Consider the following 18,999-nt stretch of genomic DNA (forward strand, 5'->3'; position numbering starts at 1 on the left):
CAGACTTACTGCAAATATAGAGGCGTCAGACACAGTCTGAAAAGCTTGTAAGGGTATTGCAGGATAGGTTCTGCTGCGCCTCTTCGGAATTAATTGGCACTGAATGTAGCCAATCAGGCCGTTGTGCTGCCCGCCAGGGATGGTGTCGCCAAACGTTTCCTGTGTTTGGATTCCTAAAATCGAAGAAGAGAGCGATACAAAAATTAGACACGGGACGGTAGCAAGCATCGAACCAGAACCAAAGACTGAGCAATATCGTGCGCTATCATCTACCCTATGAGAACAACTGACAATAATTATATCTGGCGTGCTGCTTCAATTTTCGTACACATCTTCCTGTTTGGCTAACTACAACAGTAATTAACTCGGAATCGGTTCAATATGTCGAATTTTTTCTTAACAAATATTTCTCAGCACAATCTACCCTACGACACCATTACAAGCTTTTGAGGTTGTTTCTGATCACCCTGTATACCGGATATACGCTCTTGAGCAGTTGAATTAGACGTAGATGCTATTTGAAAGAGGTCGCTCTTGCCGACCTTTTTCCAGCCATCGTCGTAAATAGTCCAGCTAAGAGTGAACTTTTTTCTCCGAATAATTTCTCATCTGACTGGTTTGGTGTGACCCAACACTACTTCTTCCCCCTGCTAACCCCTTCATCTTCCTCCTCAATTATTTATTGGATCTATCCCAATCACAGTCTTCCCATACACTTTTTGGCCTCTATAGCTGCCACTACTACCATGAAAATTATTCCCTAATGTCTTAACACACGCCCCATCATCCTGTCCCTTCTTTCTACGATTTTGCAGGGAACATTATTTCATACGTTCTTAGACAGCGTAGTTCTCAGAATCATTCTATAAACGCTTCGAGTCTCTTCTTCTCTGGTTTCTGCCACAGTCCTTGAATGACTTCTTTAGAATTCTGTGTTCCATACGTATATTTTCAGAAATTTATTCCTCTTATGAAGCCTCTTTTGGATACCAGTAGACTTCTCTTGGTCATGAATGCCTTCTTTGCTTGTGCTGGTCTGCTTTTTATATCCTACTTGCTTCGTCCGTCATTCGTTATTTTTCTTATAAGGTAGAAGAATTCCTTCATTTCGTCTACTTCGTGATGTTAGCTTTACTCATTCAGTCAATGAGATTTTTATTTGCTGCCGAATTAAGGGTCTGCTATGAGTACCTCAGTTCGGGATAAATTTCAGCCTTCGGAATCAACTGTGAAAGATAAAAGGATACAGAGGAAAGTGTATTAATGAAGCGCATGCTAATGTTATGCAACTTTTGTCCGACACAAATTTTGAAAACTAGGTTTTAAGTAATGTAACGACGTAGAGCTCTGGTTACTTTCTCCTTCCCTAGACATGTTCTTAGGCTTGTTGGAATATTTAGATTCCTCTGTCGGTACATAACTTAGGCGTTCTGTCCTAGACTTACAAAATTCTTTTGCGCTAGCCACACTTGTCCTTTCCTTTTATAAGTTTAGTCCTTTTTGCTTATATCATTTCTGTTACGCAGTATTTATTATCTGCCCTCAAACCACTTCACTATCTTCAATAATTTAAATACTGTATGTACACCTAAGAATCCCTTGCTCGGCTACAGTGCGAATCAAGATCTCACTTGACCCACGCGCTTGACTAGCTGATGCAAGCGCACAACCATGCTGAACGCATATGGAGAGGAAAATGCTATTGTCCTCTGATAAAACATGACTGACACACGGCCGCGTCGCCTGTAAGTCATAATGGAAACAAAGGGCACAAACTTTTGTTATGTACCTTTGTTGTGATCGACGATGGGAACGTCCTCGAGAAATTTCCACATTAAAATGCAGCTCACAACCTACATCTACATTTAAACTCGGCACGCAACTTGTAATGCATGGCAGAGGGCTTCTTCCTGTTCCATCAACGTATGCAGCGCAGAAAGAACGATCGCTTAAACACCTCTGTGCGCGATATAACTAGTTTATTCTTGTCACCGCTTCGGGAGTGATACCTAGAGGGGATTTGGTGTATTCCTAGATTCGTCTCTTAGTGATGGTCCTGAAACTTTAATAGCAGACTTGATCGAAACAGTTTGCGTCTGTCTTCAGGTTCCTCCCAGTTCAGTTTCTTCGGCATTGCTGTGACACTATGCCATGGCTCAAACAAACCTGTGACCGTTTGTGTTGCCTTTCCGTGCATACGTTCTATATCAGTGTAGTCGTATTTGGTACCAGTGCTATGTTCTAGGATTTATTGAACGACTGCTTGCACGCAATCTCCATTTCCACAGTATTCGACCCATAAACCAAAGTCTGTCATTCGATTTACCTACCATTAAGCATATGCGATCGTTCCATTTCAAATCCCTACAAATTTTGACACCCAAGTCTTTGTATGTGTAGATGGATTCCAGTTACGACACGTTGATATTTAAGTCATGGGCGACTACATATTTTCTTTCTCTGAAGCGCAAAATTTTGCGTTTCTGAACATTTAAAGCAATTTGCCAATTTCTGCGCTGTTTCGAAATTTTATCAAGATCCGACTGAATATTTGTGCAGCTTTTCTCCGACAGTTATTCACTATAGGTGGCTGCATCCGCCACGAGAGGCCTCGGGCTCTATTAATATTGTCTAAAAGGTAATTAATGTATAACACGAACAGCAAGGATCCCAACACACTTCTCAGGCGCACACCTGAAATTACTTATACATCTGTCAACGGCTCCATTCTAAAGATAACATGCTGCGTCGTCCCTACCAAGAAATTCAAAACCCAATCACAAATTTGCTTGACACCCCCGTACACAGCTGTGTTGCTTACAAGTCTTGACACTTATCTGAATTTATGAGTTACTGCACCTCCTTATTGCTTTGTTCCATGGCTTTCAGTATGTCATGTGAGAGAAATGCGACTTTGTTGTCACATGATCAATGTTGTCGGAATGCATGCTCGTTGGCATGGAGAAGCTCATTCTGTTTGAGATACGTCACTATGTTTGAGTTCAGAAAATGATGGTCTTATTTCCAAACTGACCTATCTCCACTTCAGACCAATATCCAGTTTGTGGACATAGAATGTTGTCTAAATGTTCTTTCATCATGCTGCTTGGCTTTTGTTTTCGGTGTGTCATTAAACTTTTTCAATATGGTATCGGTAAATAAATGTTATTTCCCAAAGTTTCATACCTCCTTTACTTGTTTATTTTATGTCACTTTTTTCACTGTCAATAGAGACACTTGAGAATGATACACGTGAGTTAGAAGTAAGAATGTTATTCTGATTTGCTTGCGAAATGTAAGCCCACAATGTTGAAACGAGACAAAAGGAGGCCGTCTCTTGTAGTTAACATAAGAGTCAGTCGGTAGAGGCCTTAAGCATGAAAAATTTTATGCTGTGAACCGGCCTTGAAGAAAATCAGCCATTTTAAAACAAAGTGTTTTCTCTATAGAGAAAGTGTATGGTGTTCTGAACAAATAATGATTTATTAATTCTTTCCTAAATACAGTAGATTGCTTAGTATTTCAGACTGTGTAAATGTTACTGATCAAGAAAAATTCAGTCATTTTTATGCCGAACGACTTAACTCCAAACCCATAAGTACTTCCTATGGACTAGGATTTGTCTGTCTGTTGCGTCTGTGTTTAAAACATGAAAGTGGTGCTATGTGTCAAAAACTACCCAGATAGAACGGTTACGTTATTTAAAATTTGTTTCCCAAAAATTTTAATTTATTTGAGGAAAGTCGGTCTGGAAATCCGCTTTTCATATGTTGTACTATTCTGCAACCAACTGATGCCAAGGATACAAGGATACTTCTCGTAAACGTGCGTGGCCTGTTATGTATTCTAAATTCTGGGAACAGTTTTTTGCTCGGGTTTTATGGTGTATTATGGTTGAAATAGAGGCTAACTCAACCGCTAGTTCGATACAGATTCTGATAGGGATTGCACCGTGCGATGGAACCTTGTTCAGTTTTATAAATATAAGCTGCTTCACAATGCCACTAATATCTACATGACTCAAATTTGTAGTGGTATGAAAATTAAACTGCGGTAGTGCTCTCCGAGTGTCTTTCGTAAAGAAACATTTGAAAAAGGAGTTCAGCATTTAAGCTTTTGCTCTGTTTCCTCAGTTTCCGTTCCTGTATCATCCATGAGTACCTGGACACTAATTCTGGTACCAGATTAGCAACCTTTACATTTAACTAGAATATCTTTTGGCTTTGTTAGAGATATATGTTTCGATAATATTCTTCCATGGCAGTCTTTGTAGACTTCACGCATTGCCCTCTTGGCAACCAAGAGCGTTTTGTTCAGGGTCATTCTATCTATAGCTCTATGGTTTGTGCTTGGTTTTACACGTACTGTGCTGTAACCTCTGTTTCTAGAAAAGTGCGTTTACACTGACTGTAGGGACCCTCCCTTGATGAGCTGTTCTGCTGGGTATACATCTCTCAAGTTTATGGACAACTATTCTTCTACATGCTCCTCTCCAACACTAAATGTTTTACACTACTGGCCATTAAAATTGCTACACCAAGAAGAAATGCAGATGATAAACGGGTATTCATTGGACAAATATATTATAATAGAACTGACATGTGATTACATTTTCACGCAATTTGGGTGCGTACATCCTGAGGAATCATTACCCAGAACAACCACCTATGGCTGTAATAACGGCCTTGATACGCCTGGGCATTTAGTCAAACAGAGCTTGGATGGCGTGTACAGGTACAGCTGACCATGCAGCTTCAACACGATACCACAGTTCACCAAGAGGAGTGACTGGCGTATTGTGACGAGCCAGTTGCTGAGCCACCGTTGACCAGACGTTTTCAGTTGGTGAGAAATCTGGAGAATGTGCTGGCTACGGCAGCAGTCGAACATTTTTTGTATCCAGAAAGGCCCGTACAGGACCTGCAAAATGCGGTCGTGCATTATCCTGCTAAAATGTAGGGTTTCGCAGGGATCGAATGAAGGGTAGAGCCACGGGTCGTAACACATCTGAAATGTAACGTCGACTGTTCATAGTGCCGTCAATGCCAACAAGAGGAGACCGAGACGTGTAACCAATGGCACCACATACTATCACGCCGGGTGATACGTCAGTATGGCGATGACGAATACAGGCTACCAATGTTCGCTCACCGCGATGCCGCCAAACACGGATGCGATCATCATGTAAACCATCTGCAAACAGAACCTGGATTCATCCGAAAAAAGACGTTTTGCCATTCACGCATCCAGGTTCGTCGTTGAGTACACCATTGTAGGCGGTCTTGTCTGTGATGCAGCGTCAAGGGTAACCGCAGCCATGGTCTCCGAGCTGACAGTCCATGCTACTGCAAACGTCGTCGAACTGTTCGTGCAGATGGTTGTTGTCTTGCAAACGTTCCCATCTTTTGACTCCGAGATCGAGACGTGCCTGCACGATCCGTTACAGCCAGGCGGATAAGATGCCTGTCATCTCGACTGCTAGTGATACGAGGCCGTTAGGATCCAGCACGGCGTTCCGTATTACCCTCCTGAACCCACCGATTCCATATTCTGCTAACAGTCATTGGATCTCGACCCACGCGAGCAGCAATGTCGCGATACGATAAATCGCAATCGCGATAGGCTACAACCCGACCTTTATCAAAGTCGGAAACGTGACGGTACGCATTTCTCCTCCTTACACGAGGCTTCACAACAACGTTTCACCAGGCAACGCCGGTCAACTGTTGTTTGTGTATGAGAAATCGGTTGGAAACTTTCCTCATGTGAGCAAGTTGTAGGTGTCGCCACCGGCGCCAACCTCGTGTGAATGCTCTGAAAAGCTCATCATTTGCATATCACAGGATCTTCTTCCTGTCGGATAATTTCGCGTCTGTAGCACGTCATCTTCGTGGTGTAGCAATTTTAATGGCCAGTAGTGTATATCCGTCATTGAGGTGCGACATATTGCGGTTAATGCGTTTCGCCCTGTGTCCTGTGTCTTCAGACGTCCAGTTCCTGATCCAGATAACGTCGGCTCCTCCGCGCGCCAAGATAGCTGCTGGACCAGCGCGGCTGCACGTGAAGGAGCAGCGCTTCTGCCTCACCTCCGGCGTACCACCCAGGCTGCTGGGCTTCTGGGACATCAGCCAGCTCAGGTGAGTGGGCTCAGCACTATTCTCCTGTCTGTCTTACATCAAAGCAGCCTGCCGTATGGGCTGCGTTTTTGTATTATTAAAGCCGGCCGCTGTGGCCGAGCGGTTCTAGGCGATTCAGACCGGAGCCGCGCTACTGCTACGGTCGCGGGTTCGAATCCTGCCTTTTTCTTGTTTATATAGATATCAATGTGCTTACGGTCATAGTTAGTCAAGCCTGCAAAACTAAAACAGAATGAAGACACCATCGAAGATAGTAAACATAAAAAACATGAAAATAAAGCTACCACTTCGTACTTAGGCTTCCCAGCGACTGCGCCCACTGATAAAGATAAAATGATCGTATGGCATTGTTGGCCGGCAGGCCCCATGCGGGGAAGTTCGGCCGCCGTATTGCAAGTCTCTTTTAGTTGACGCCACTTCGGCGACTTGCGAGTCAATGATGATGAAATCGTTCAATATACGATCGTTTGCAGTTCGTTCTGACCTCATCTACCACTGCCTGGAACATTCCAGCTACACGGCGGGCTGTGAAAGGCACTCCATAGGTAGTTTGCGAAGCATTGTCGATATCTGGTATGCCCGGAAATAGCATGATGTCTTTCTTGCAAATAGAGCCAGAAGTCAAGTAAATTCTTGTGTCTGTCACGGTAGAGTTAATGGACCTATGTCCACGTATCCAAGTGACGGAATTGGTCCGAGTCTTGGGGTAAAATGTCTCATTCGGAAACAATAAAGTGCATGCAGGTGTATGCTCCGGCCTAACTCGCAAGAGATAAGCCAGCATCTGCCGCACTAGGTGCCAAACCGGTTCCGCCTCTCCACAGCTGAGGCGGTGCACGTCAGAATCTACTGTATTACAACCCACACAATTCGGAGATTCTGCCCTGTGCATATTGTAGAGACGTTCTTGTGTCACCAGCTTCCATTCTACATCTACATCTACATCTATACTCCGCATCTGTACTCGGAGGGTACCTTGAGTACCTCTATCGGTTCTCCCTTCTATTCCAGTCTCGTATTGTTCGTGGAAAGAAGGATTGTCGGTATGCCTCTGTGTGGGATCGAATCTGATTTTATCCTCATGGTCTCTTCGCGAGATGTACGTAGGAGGGATCAATATACAGTTTGACTCCTCGCTGAAGGTATGTTCTCGAAACTTCAACAAAAGCCCGTACCGAGGTACTGAGCGTCTCTCCTGCAGAGTCTTCCACTGGAGTTTATCTATCATCTCCGTAACGCTTTCGTGATTACTAAATGATCCTGTAAAGAAGCGCGCTGCTCTCCGTTGGATCTTCTCTATCTCTTCTATCAACCCTATCTAGTACGGATCCCACACTGCTGAACAGTATTCAAGCAGTGGGCGAACAAGCGTACTGTAACCTACATCCTTTGTTTTCGGATTGCATTTTCTTAGGATTCTTCCAATGAATGTTAGTCTGGCATCTGCTTTACCGACGATCAACTTTATGTGATCATTCCATTTTAAATCACTCCTAATGCGTACTCCCAGATAATTTATGGAATTAACTGCTTCCTGTTGCTGACCTGCTATATTGTAGCTAAATGATAAGGGATCTTTCCTTCTATGTATTCGCATCACACTAAACTTGTCTACACTGAGATTCCATTGCCATTCCCTGCACCATGCGTCAATTCGCTGCAGATCCTCCTGTATTTCAGTACAATCTTCTCATTAACGACTAGGTACCATTGGGAAACAACATCGGAATCAAACATGGCATCGCGTACAGTCTTCCACACCACGCGCCACCGTACGTCAGGATATTTTAGATCTACCACATTTAGGGGGCGGCGTTGCAGCATGTCGTGATATAGACGTCGAGTTGTGGCCATTCGTGGTGTCGTAAGCGCTACACTGGAATGACTTTGTTCTAAACAGAAACGTCCTATATAAAAGAGGGGCGCCGGGATGTCCTGTAGTGGCATCGGCGCTCTTAGGGAAGCAGGTCGTGGCGCCGTCAGAAGCAGACTCGTGATGCTTGTAGGACAACGGCGCAGCAGACATAAATGTGAGCTAACATAGAGGGCAATGGCCCTATCATGGACGTTAACTAGGCCGAGATCACATTTTTCCTTGGGGATGGTAAGAGATACGTATCTGATCTTCAGTAAGATACCAGCGGTGACAAAGTATCCCAGCGCTACCATAATGCTACGCGCCAAGGAGTTCGGAATGGGTAGCGTTTGGGCGACATGCTGTATGCGGGACGCCCGCTGAACGATGTGCCATTTGAAACATTTTTTGTATTATTAAAATTTATTTTCCTCTACTTTCAGTTTTTGTCTTTTCGCACAATTTGTTACGATTACTGTTCCTATTAATGTCTAGTTCTCTGTTACTGCATGGCTTAGTCATTAACCTTGAATCTGTCTCTTCTTCTGGTACAGCTTTCTGTAATCACCTTTTTTTTTTTTACAGTAAGTAATCATTTTGTAGTTTATCTTCCTGCTTAAAGTCTTGTATACCCTCACAAAACTGCATTTCAGTCGCGTCCACATTCTTCTTTTCCGGGTTCCCCGTGTACTTTGATATTGTACAAGGCTGTATGAGAATCGTTTCAGAAACTTTTTTCCGGTTTCTTAGAAACATAAGTTACTGACAGAGACCTTTTGTTGCAAACCATCTTGAGCAATCTTCTGTCTTGTAGACGGGTATTAAAAAGTGTCCTATACTACTACAGGATATAGTATTATTTAAACCTAGAAAGTTAGTAACTAAATAAAACAAAATTATATAACACATTTTTGAAACGGACAAGAAAGTATAAAATAATTAGGACTAACAGTAGTCTTGGACATAACTGATGCATGAATATTTCACCTTTACTATTATGCTTTACATGCTGCCCAAGTTTTTCGTTTTAAATTCTAAAAGTATTTTCACAGTCATTAAGAAGTCACAAGCACAAATTTTCAGGACTATCTTCATGAGCTCACGAATCTGTATGGGTTTACGAGAAGCTATTTTATACTTTTTAGTCAGATTTAAAAATGTGGTGTATTAAAAAACTTTTTATTTAAATAATTATTTCCTCCTTTTTAGTCACGTGTGTATCAAATTTTTCAGTCGATCTAAAATGTTTTGGTGAGATGACTATTTAGGCATGTGGTAAATATCGGGATTATTTCAGTCTCTCTTCACTTGAGTCACCCAATACATTGCTTCCTCCTACGATTACCTCACGAAAAGACCTCTAAGGTAAAAATGAGAGAGAATCGAGTTCACATGGAGACTTACCAGCAACCGTTGTTACCACGAAACACTCGCAAGTGGAACGGATAAGAGGGAAATAGCAGTCGTACACGAAGTACCCTTCGCCACAACCCAGACCCGAAAGAGGGTTAATTTTGCATTGTCATAAAGTTCTGAGCAACGTAAAAATTTAAAGTATCTAATTCAGCAGTAAGTGATAGTGGTACCATCCGCCACACACCAGATAAGAAAGTGAGTTAATATAGAATTGTCATCCAGTTCTGGGCTATGTTGAAAGTTGCAAGCCTGTAGCTCGTAAGAAAATGCTAGTAGTAAACAAAGTACCCTTCACCACACACCAGTCAAGAAAGCGAGTTAGTATGGCATTGTCTTCCATTTCTGAGTTATGTAGAAAGTTTCAAGTTCGTGGTTCATCGGGAAGTTCGGCCGACTGCCTTGGAGGGGACCCAGGTTCAGTTCCCGGTAGTGATACGAATCTTTCATTCGTGCGAGTACTGGTACGGGTTGCACTCAGCCCTGTGAGGCCAAAGAAGAAGCTGCTCGACCGATTAGCGGCGGCTCCAAGATAAACCAACCCAGCAACGACCGGGAGAGCGGTGTGCTCATCACATGCTCCTCCTTAGCACTTCCGCTGACGCCATTGGCAGAGGGAGACACGGCGGTCGGAGTGGTCCGATTGGTGCATCGGGACATAAAGTGGGATATTACCTATATAATTACTGACCACATTAAAAAAATTAAATTGCTTTCATAATCTACTCAGTAGGAGGTAAATGTTATGGCTCTGAGCACTATGGGACTTAACATCTATGGTCATCAGTCCCCTAGAACTTAGAACTACTTAAACCTAGCTAACCTAAGGACAGCACACAACAACCAGTCATCACGAGGCAGAGAAAATCCCTGACCCCGCCGGGAATCGAACCCGGGAACCCGGGCGCGGGAAGCGAGAACGCTTCCGCACGACCACGAGCTGCGGACGTAAATGTTATGTTAAAGGTTTAACACGCTAAGACAAGTATTACGGCTAGAAACTGGGTATATGTTTTATGGAACCGTAACTCACGGCGCGCAAATTACCCATACTATATTCATCTAGTATTTGAGAACGAGAGCGCTTGGTGATTTCTAACAAACTTTACACATAATTTCAAACAAATCTTCTCCAAAATTTCCTCGCTGGTACCATTCGCGAAATATTAACAAAAAAGAAAACTTTAATAAAAATGGTTCAAATGGCTCTGAGCACTATGGGACTTAACAAAAAATGGTTCAAATGGCTCTGAGCACTATGGGACTTAACATCTGAGGTCATCACCCCTAGAACGTCGAACTACTTAAACCTAACTAACCTAAGAACATCACACATCCATGCCCGAAACAGGATTCGAACTTGCGACCGTAGCAGTCGCGCGTTTCCGGACTGAAGCGCCTAGAGCCGCTCGGCCATCGCGGCCGGCGTGTATCACTTACCACATTTTCGCTGCTCATGCAGTAAAATTTCAGTATTAGGTGCGACGTATAATTTTAGATATCGTTAAAAAACTTACTTTTTATTAGTTAATCATTACTAACTCCACTCGCAAGCCATTTTGCAAATCTCTGTATGTCCATCTTTTCAGAGATGCTTGCAGAACCTCGGCAGTTAAATACAGAATTTCAGATCCAACTCATGTCAGCCGTCTATATTTCCAAATTGTTATTTTATTGGGGGACCAGTTTCGACAACACAATGCTCCATCTTCAGGCGTGTTGGAAGATTCCTATCTCACCTGCCGACCCCGGTGACGTTTGAAGTGATCGTTGTGTGAATGCTGGCGATTATTTTGACCGTAACCGAGGCTGGAATCTTCCTACACGTCTTTCAGTGGGCATGAAGACGGCGTAATATTTTTCGAAACTGGTAGCCCAATAAAATAACAAAGTGGAAATTTAGACGGCTGACAAGTACTTGTTTTGACAGTATCCACATATACAGCTGAATATATCTGCAAAATTATGTTAATGTACGACACATAGTACAGGTGAAATGGCGTCATAAACATTGAGATGCGTGAAACTCGCTTGGGAGTTCGATTCTTTAAAGAATTGAGGATACGGGTTACTGTTGGATTCTAGGACAGAAACGTGAAGACTCGCTGTTCATAGCTCGCATTTTATTTACAGAATAGTCTGCTCGGTAGAAAAAAATGAACTAAAACAATGCTCACAAGCGGGCACGTGCGAATCGCCGAGCGATCGTGAAGGCAAAGCGACAGGTGCGGGTCACAGATTCATCAAATCATACAGATTGCCAGTCGGTTGAATATCAATGTATACGCAAGAAATTACCCCCACTCGTGGGCAGTGGATGAGGTTATGCACGAGGGTTCGCCACACCATTTTCTACGCTTTGTGTGGCACTGAATGACACCAACTTCCAACTAGCGATGGAGATTAGTCGAGGAGCATGGCCGGGAAACTGTTCAGCTGAGCTTAATCGCTTTGATTTCTGGCGATGTGGACAAAGCTAGTACTGCAATCAACACCAATGAAAAAGTCCATTTTTTTCGGCAGTATGCGTCCCTTGCATGTTCTAGTATATAGAATGTGCGTACGGCATATTTTGGCCGGGAGTTCCCTTTCGGAGACTTCAGATACCTGGTGCAAGTCTTGTTTTTTGTGAGCACTCAAGCGACTTGTGTGTCGATGACGATGAAATGATGGTGATGACAACACAATACCCAGTCCCCGAGCGTAAAAAATCTGCAACCCGACCATGAATCGAAACCGGGCGTCTTGAATTGCATTCAACCACGCTGACCACTCAACGACATCCAGTGACAACCAGCTTCGTTCGGCACAAGTCACTGATGGAGAGCTGTTCTGAGCTCCTATCAGAATATGCAACACAGTTATTTAACTTACTGATCGTAAAATCAACATTTTATTCGCATTTTTCTTCATGCAGCAGGAACTATCAACCTTCAAACCACGATTCTTGAAAGAATCGAACTTGCATGTGTAAAAAAGCTTCGAATTATGTTCGTTGTAAGTCGCTAAGGGCTCTAATTATGAAACAATTGGGTGTGTTTAGTCTAAGTAATTTGCATTCTGTTTTAAGAAAAGGTGGAAGGAGTATATAGAGGGTTTATACAAGGGCGATGTACTTGAGGACAATATTATGGAAATGGAAGAGGATGTAGATGAAGATGAAATGGGAGATAAGATACTGCGTGAAGAGTTTGACAGAGCACTGAAAGACCTGAGTCGAAACAAGGCCCCGGGAGTAGACAACATTCCATTTGAACTACTGATGGCCTCGGGAGAGCCAGTCATGACAAAACTCTACCATCTGGTGAGCAAGATGTATGAGACAGGCGAAATACCCTCAGACTTCAAGAAGAATATAATAATCCCAATCCCAAAGAAAGCAGGTGTTGACAGATGTGAAAATTACCGAACTATCAGTTTAATAAGTCACAGCTGCAAAATACTAACGCGAATTCTTTACAGACGAATGGAAAAACTGGTAGAAGCCGACCTCGGGGAAGATCAGTTTGGATTCCGTAGAAATGTTGGAACACGTGAGGCAATACTGACCTTACGACTTATCTTAGAAGAAAGATTAAGAAAAGGCAAACCTACGTTTCTAGCATTTGTAGACTTAGAGAAAGCTTTTGACAATGTTAACTGGAATACTCTCTTTCAAATTCTGAAGGTGGCAGGGGTAAAATACAGGGAGCGAAAGGCTATTTACAGTTTGTACAGAAACCAGATGGCAGTTATAAGAGTCGAGGGGCATGAAAGGGAAGCAGTGGTTGGGAAAGGAGTAAGACAGGGTTGTAGCCTCTCCCCGATGTTATTCAATCTGTATATTGAGCAAGCAGTAAAGGAAACAAAAGAAAAATTCGGAGTAGGTATTAAAATTCATGGAGAAGAAGTAAAAACTTTGAGGTTCGCCGATGACATTGTAATTCTGTCAGAGACAGCAAAGGACTTGGAAGAGCACTTGAACGGAATGGACAGTGTCTTGAAAGGAGGATATAAGATGAACATCAACAAAAGCAAAACGAGGATAATGGAATGTAGTCAAATTAAGTCGGGTGATGCTGAGGGAATTAGATTAGGAAATGAGACACTTAAAGTAGTAAAGGAGTTTTGCTATTTAGGGAGTAAAATAACCGATGATGGTCGAAGTAGAGAGGATATAAAATGTAGACTGGCAATGGCAAGGAAAGCGTTTCTCAAGAAGAGGAATTTGTTAACATCGAGTATAGATTTAAGTGTCAGGAAGTGGTTTCTGAAAGTATTTGTATGGAGTGTAGCCATGTATGGAAGTGAAACATGGACGATAACTAGTTTGGACAAGAAGAGAATAGAAGCTTTCGAAATGTGGTGCTACAGAAGAATGCTGAAGATAAGGTGGGTAGATCACGTAACTAATGAGGAGGTATTGAATAGGATTGGGGAGAAGAGAAGTTTGTGGCACAACTTGACTAGAAGAAGGGATCGGTTGGTAGGACATGTTTTGAGGCATCAAGGGATCACAAATTTAGCATTGGAGGGCAGTGTGGAGGGTAAAAATCGTAGAGGGAGACCAAGAGATGAATACACTAAGCAGATTCAGAAGGATGTAGGTTGCAGTAGATACTGGGAGATGAAGAAGCTTGCACAGGATAGAGTAGCATGGAGAGCTGCATCAAACCAGTCTCAGGACTGAAGACCACAACAACATTTAAGAAAAGCTAGTTTTTAGCGCAAATCAGGTTTGTGATGTCATATCTCCTGAACTATAAGCCCTGTAGCATTAGAATTGTGGATATACATTCAGTGGTGTATGTGGATACTGTTTGGAATGTGTGTTGCGAATAGAGTTTATAACAAACGAAAGTCGCGCTTGATGCTGAAATTTTACTGGAAGGACAACGAAAATGTGGTAAGAGATAAAAGCTTTCCCTTTCATTATTTTGTGGCAAGAGTCAGCTACGGAAAGTTTCATAAAGGGTGGAAATTATGTTTAAAGTTTGTTAGAAGTAGTTAAGTGCTCTCATTCTCAAATACTGGGAGAATATATTCTCGGTAATTTGGGTATATTTACCTCAAGACAGATACACAGTTTGTAGCTGTCGTGTGTCTTGCTGCGTTAAGCCTTTAACATATGATTATACCTTTTAATTAGTAGCTTATGACAGCATTTTAAATTTTTAAATTCGGCCAATAATGTCATTAAATACTGATAAATCAAATTAGCACCTGATAGTCTTTAGATAGGCAACCTGCGACTCGCTCTATGAACCATGAACTGGGATGGTATGTCAGTAATAGGTTTTCACTATCGATCAGCAAAGATGAGAATATTCTGTGAAATCAGTTGGACGTAGTACAATGGAACAGGGAAAAAACAGTGGACGTGGTAGTAATAATTACGATTTATCCGTTACTTGTAATTCAGGATGTACCTAAATGTAAAAAATTTATTACCTTGCCAGTAGCGAAGTGAATACGATGTTTCATGCTTCCGGAATACATTGACAGTATGCTAAAAATACCTACAGTATTACTGCTACAAATATCAGTAGTAAAATATCTTTGGAGGTATTTTTAAATGCCACTAAATCATTTGTGTTAAAGACGTCTAGTTATTTTGAGCTGCTCTAAAAGACCAGGAATGCTGCGCGTTGATACTTATTATCGGTTAAAAGCAATGACCTAAGGGAAAATGGAATCGTCAGAGAGTTTACGTAATAGAGTGGCATACGGCCGCGTGTTAATATATCCACTTACGTCCTTTAGGTACGCCGGTAGTTTATTTTCAGCCACGCATGGCGTTCGAATGACTCGCGTGCTCTACCTCTTTATTCTGCGACATTTTGTGCCGGCAGACAATCTGATTGGAATTAATCGCATCGTGCTGTCTGGCATCCAGGCCGCTTCCAGCGGCTATTGCGCTGCCAGTTACCAGAAACGATTCAATTAAGTTCGACAAAGTGTCGGCAGTAAACAAGGCGACCGTTTTAATTTAAAATAATCTCTGCTGGCGGATCTCTCTAAGCGGCTGTACGACAGAAATACTACGGGAAGTTCTTTAACGTCATAAAAATGTGAAATTCTTCGGACCATCCTTTTCTGAGATTATACACGTATTGCTAAAGATTACTGTATTAGTGTTTCGCATTTTTGTCTGTCAGAGATAATTCTTTGATCTTCATCACAATAAAATTCTTCATGTGTTATATTTGCTGTAGAATCCTTTTCTCTTATTGCGCATGTATTTTTATGCCTGCATATATACTGTAGGTCGCCTAACTCGTGCTTAAATGCCAACTACATTTCTTCTTACAATGTTTGTCCTTCGCTCACTTAATGGTGCTGTTTATCTCAAATTTCTTTCTCCTTCCGACCTTTATTTACCGGTTTTCATTCTTCGACTACTATTAGAAACTTTTATAATAGTACATAAGCGTACTACGAGACTCATCCAGAAAATAAAAACCATTTCGACATAATTAAATAAAAACAGAAGGCGTCAGAACAATACTTTGTAAATAAAATAACAATCTCTATTATTCAATGTACTCGTCATAGCTGCCAAGGCACTTAGTGTAACGTAGGACCAGTTTCCTCTACCGCCAAGATTTGAGTCAGAATATCACTGATTGTTAGAGATCTTTATTGTTTGCAAACTATTTTACACCAAAAAGTTCCTTCAGTTTCGTGAATAAATGAAAATAACTTGGTGCCACGTAAGACGTCGAACTTCTTGCTGTGTTCGAGCTGATGGCGTAATGACTGACTGCCTCCCACTCCGATGTTCGTCGTGCAGACTGGCTCTTCCCAGATCTAACGTAATGCACCGTTTGCTCATTGAGGACTCATTCATTACGCTATCACCATAAACATTCTTCATTTTGTGTAAAATACGAGGGTAATCCCAAAAGTAAGGTCTCCTATTTTTTTATAAGCACGTCGCGCTGAGGCGCTGTCTTGGCTTGGCAGCCATTGAGAATAGAGCTCCCGTTGGATGTTACCGCCAAGTGCGGGTTGCGCGCAGTTATTCAGTTTTTGAATGCAAAGGACACTGCGCCGATTGACATCCATCGCCAATTCACGGAAGTGTATGGTGAGTCGTGCATGGATGTCAAAAATGTTCGTAAGTGGTGTAGAGAGTTTGAAGCTGGTCGAACCGAAATTCACGACGAGCAAAGGAGCGGGAGACTGTCAATTTCTGAGGAGACAGTGTTGAAGGTTGAGCAAAGCATGCGTGAAGATCGGCGGATCACCCTGGATGATCTCTACACGTTGGTTCCTGAGGTTTACCGAAGCACCACTCACAGAATTTTAACAGAAACATTAAACTACCGGAAGGTGTGCGCTAGATGGGTGCCGCCCGCATCTCGTGGTCGTGCGGTAGCGTTCTCGCTTCCCACGCCCGGGTTCCCGGGTTCGATTCCCGGCGGGGTCAGGGATTTTCTCTGCCTCGTGATGGCTGGGTGTTGTGTGCTGTCCTTAGGTTAGTTAGGTTTAAGTAGTTCTAAGTTCTAGGGGACTGATGACCATCGATGTTAAGTCCCATAGTGCTCAGAGCAATTTGAACCATTTTTAGATGGGTGCCACGCATGCTGACTGAGGACCACATGCGCCAACGAGTTGATGCTTCCTGCGCATTTCATCACCGCCTTGTAGCCGAACAGGACAGCTTTCTGGACTCAATAGTAACGAGTGACGAAACCTGGGCATATTACTTTACACCTGAGAAAGAAGATGTTCATGACATTCTGAACGGCATGGCGGCGAGCTGGTATGACATGGGCATACAAAAACTGCCGCAGCGCCTACAAAAATTCATCGACAGAAATTGTGATTATATCAAAAAATAGCTGTAAACTGATGTAAACCATTGGAGAAATAAACAGGTCTACGTACTTATAAAAATATAGGAGACCTTACTTTTGGGATTACCCTCGTATGAAAGGCCGAACATTTTGTGCATTCAGAAAACGAATGACACCGCACACTTTGCATTTGGCGGGATTTTTGATGGGTGCCGGCCTTTCGAAACGTTACCGAACAAAGACACGTGACCACTCAGCAACAAAACTCGGTTCACACGGAGACTGGGGAAGGATATAACTGGCACGCTTTCGATCACGGTGGTGGGAAATCGGCGTCGGTCTTGGGGTGAAATCGACCTTTACTTTCTCAGCAGCCAGCGTATGTTTCAAATGGTTCCAGATTTTAATTCGCAAGTCTTACGCTGTTTCCTTTTAGTGATTTCCAAAACTTCCTCTTGACAGAATTAGATTTCTGTTCTTGAAATACGATTAATTTACGTAGGACTGTATGTGTTCTTCAGCAAGCTGTTAAACTCGTAATTCTAATATATTTATGTAAGACCACCTTTGAGATAATCCAATTAATTCTCTTCTAGTAATTATCACGATTTAAATAACGGAAACAGCACCAGTAACTTATTTTTTGCTGCTTCGCACAACGCGTTTCGATAATTTATTCTCATTTTCAAGTGCAGTTGTGCGTTCATTACATGAATAAGTTTGGTGATGTTTTGCGTGTGTGCTTTTGTTTCTCTCCTGCGTCTTAGACTGCAATCGGAAAATCGTACAAAATGAGTTTTTGAGAGATTTTTAAATGCTAATGTTAGAAATGGTATTTTGTTTGTTTACTAACAGTAAGTAAACAAACAAAAATATTTTTTCTATGATTAGCATTTAAAAAACCCTGAAAAATTCATTTTGCCCGACTTTCCGATTGCAGCATAACTTCTAAAATACGCAAGATTGCCAGAAAAGCACACAGACAAACAATACAAGTTGTTCTTGTCCGCCGGTGTGAACTGCGTCGCTGGGTATATCCTACACACCCGGAAACTGCTATGCACAATGAACATCTGAGATTAAGGATCTAAAGTAGGTGGTATACAGGTTGAGATCAGATGATAACCAGTTTGGCTTTAGGAAAGATTAAGGCATCCTAGAGACATTTCTGATGTTTTCATACTATCTGTCGAAGTTGTAAAATTGTGCAAGATTTTCGAAATTTTGAGAAGAACAAGGACAAGCTCTGGGGAAAGACGGGTAATATACAATATGTACAAGAACCATGAGGGAAGAAAAAAATTCAAGAATTCTGGGGATAAAGAAAGCTGTAAGACAGCGACATAATCTTTCGCCCGTGCCTTTCAATCTATACACCGAAGAAACAATGACGGAAATAAAATAAAGGCTGAAGAGTTGAATTTAAATTTAGGCTGAAAGGATATCAATAACAAGATTCGTCGATGACATTGCTATCCTTAGTGAAAGTGAAGAAGGGTCACAGAAGGTGTTGAACGGAATGAAAAATCTAATGAGTACAGAATTTGGACTGAGAATAAATGGAAGAATGGCGAAAATAATGAGAAGTAACAGAAATGAGAAGAGCGAGTAACTTAACATCAGGATTGGAGATCCTGAAGCGGAAGTAGCCAAGGAATTCTGCCACCTAGGCAGCAAAATTACTCATGACGGACGGAGCATGGAAGACATAAAAAGCAGATTACCACTGACAAAGAGGAGACTCTTGGCCAAGAGAAGTGTACTAGTATCAAACATAGGTATTAATCTGAGGAAGAAATTTGTAAGAATGTGC

General features: G+C 42.2%; 1 protein-coding gene across 1 annotated transcript in view; it reads left to right on the forward strand.

Annotated features, from left to right (window-relative positions):
- LOC126151398 (uncharacterized) overlaps window positions 1-18,999 on the forward strand; it is a 447,489-nt gene that overhangs the window by 392,625 nt on the left and 35,865 nt on the right. The window contains exon 5 of the mRNA XM_049915938.1: window positions 5,987-6,137. Within this exon, the coding sequence (XP_049771895.1) occupies window positions 5,987-6,137 (151 nt within the window). The remainder of the gene's footprint in view (window positions 1-5,986; window positions 6,138-18,999) is intronic.

Source organism: Schistocerca cancellata, chromosome 2 (genome assembly GCF_023864275.1).
Source record: "Schistocerca cancellata isolate TAMUIC-IGC-003103 chromosome 2, iqSchCanc2.1, whole genome shotgun sequence".
Classification (NCBI taxonomy): Eukaryota; Metazoa; Arthropoda; class Insecta; order Orthoptera; family Acrididae; genus Schistocerca; species Schistocerca cancellata.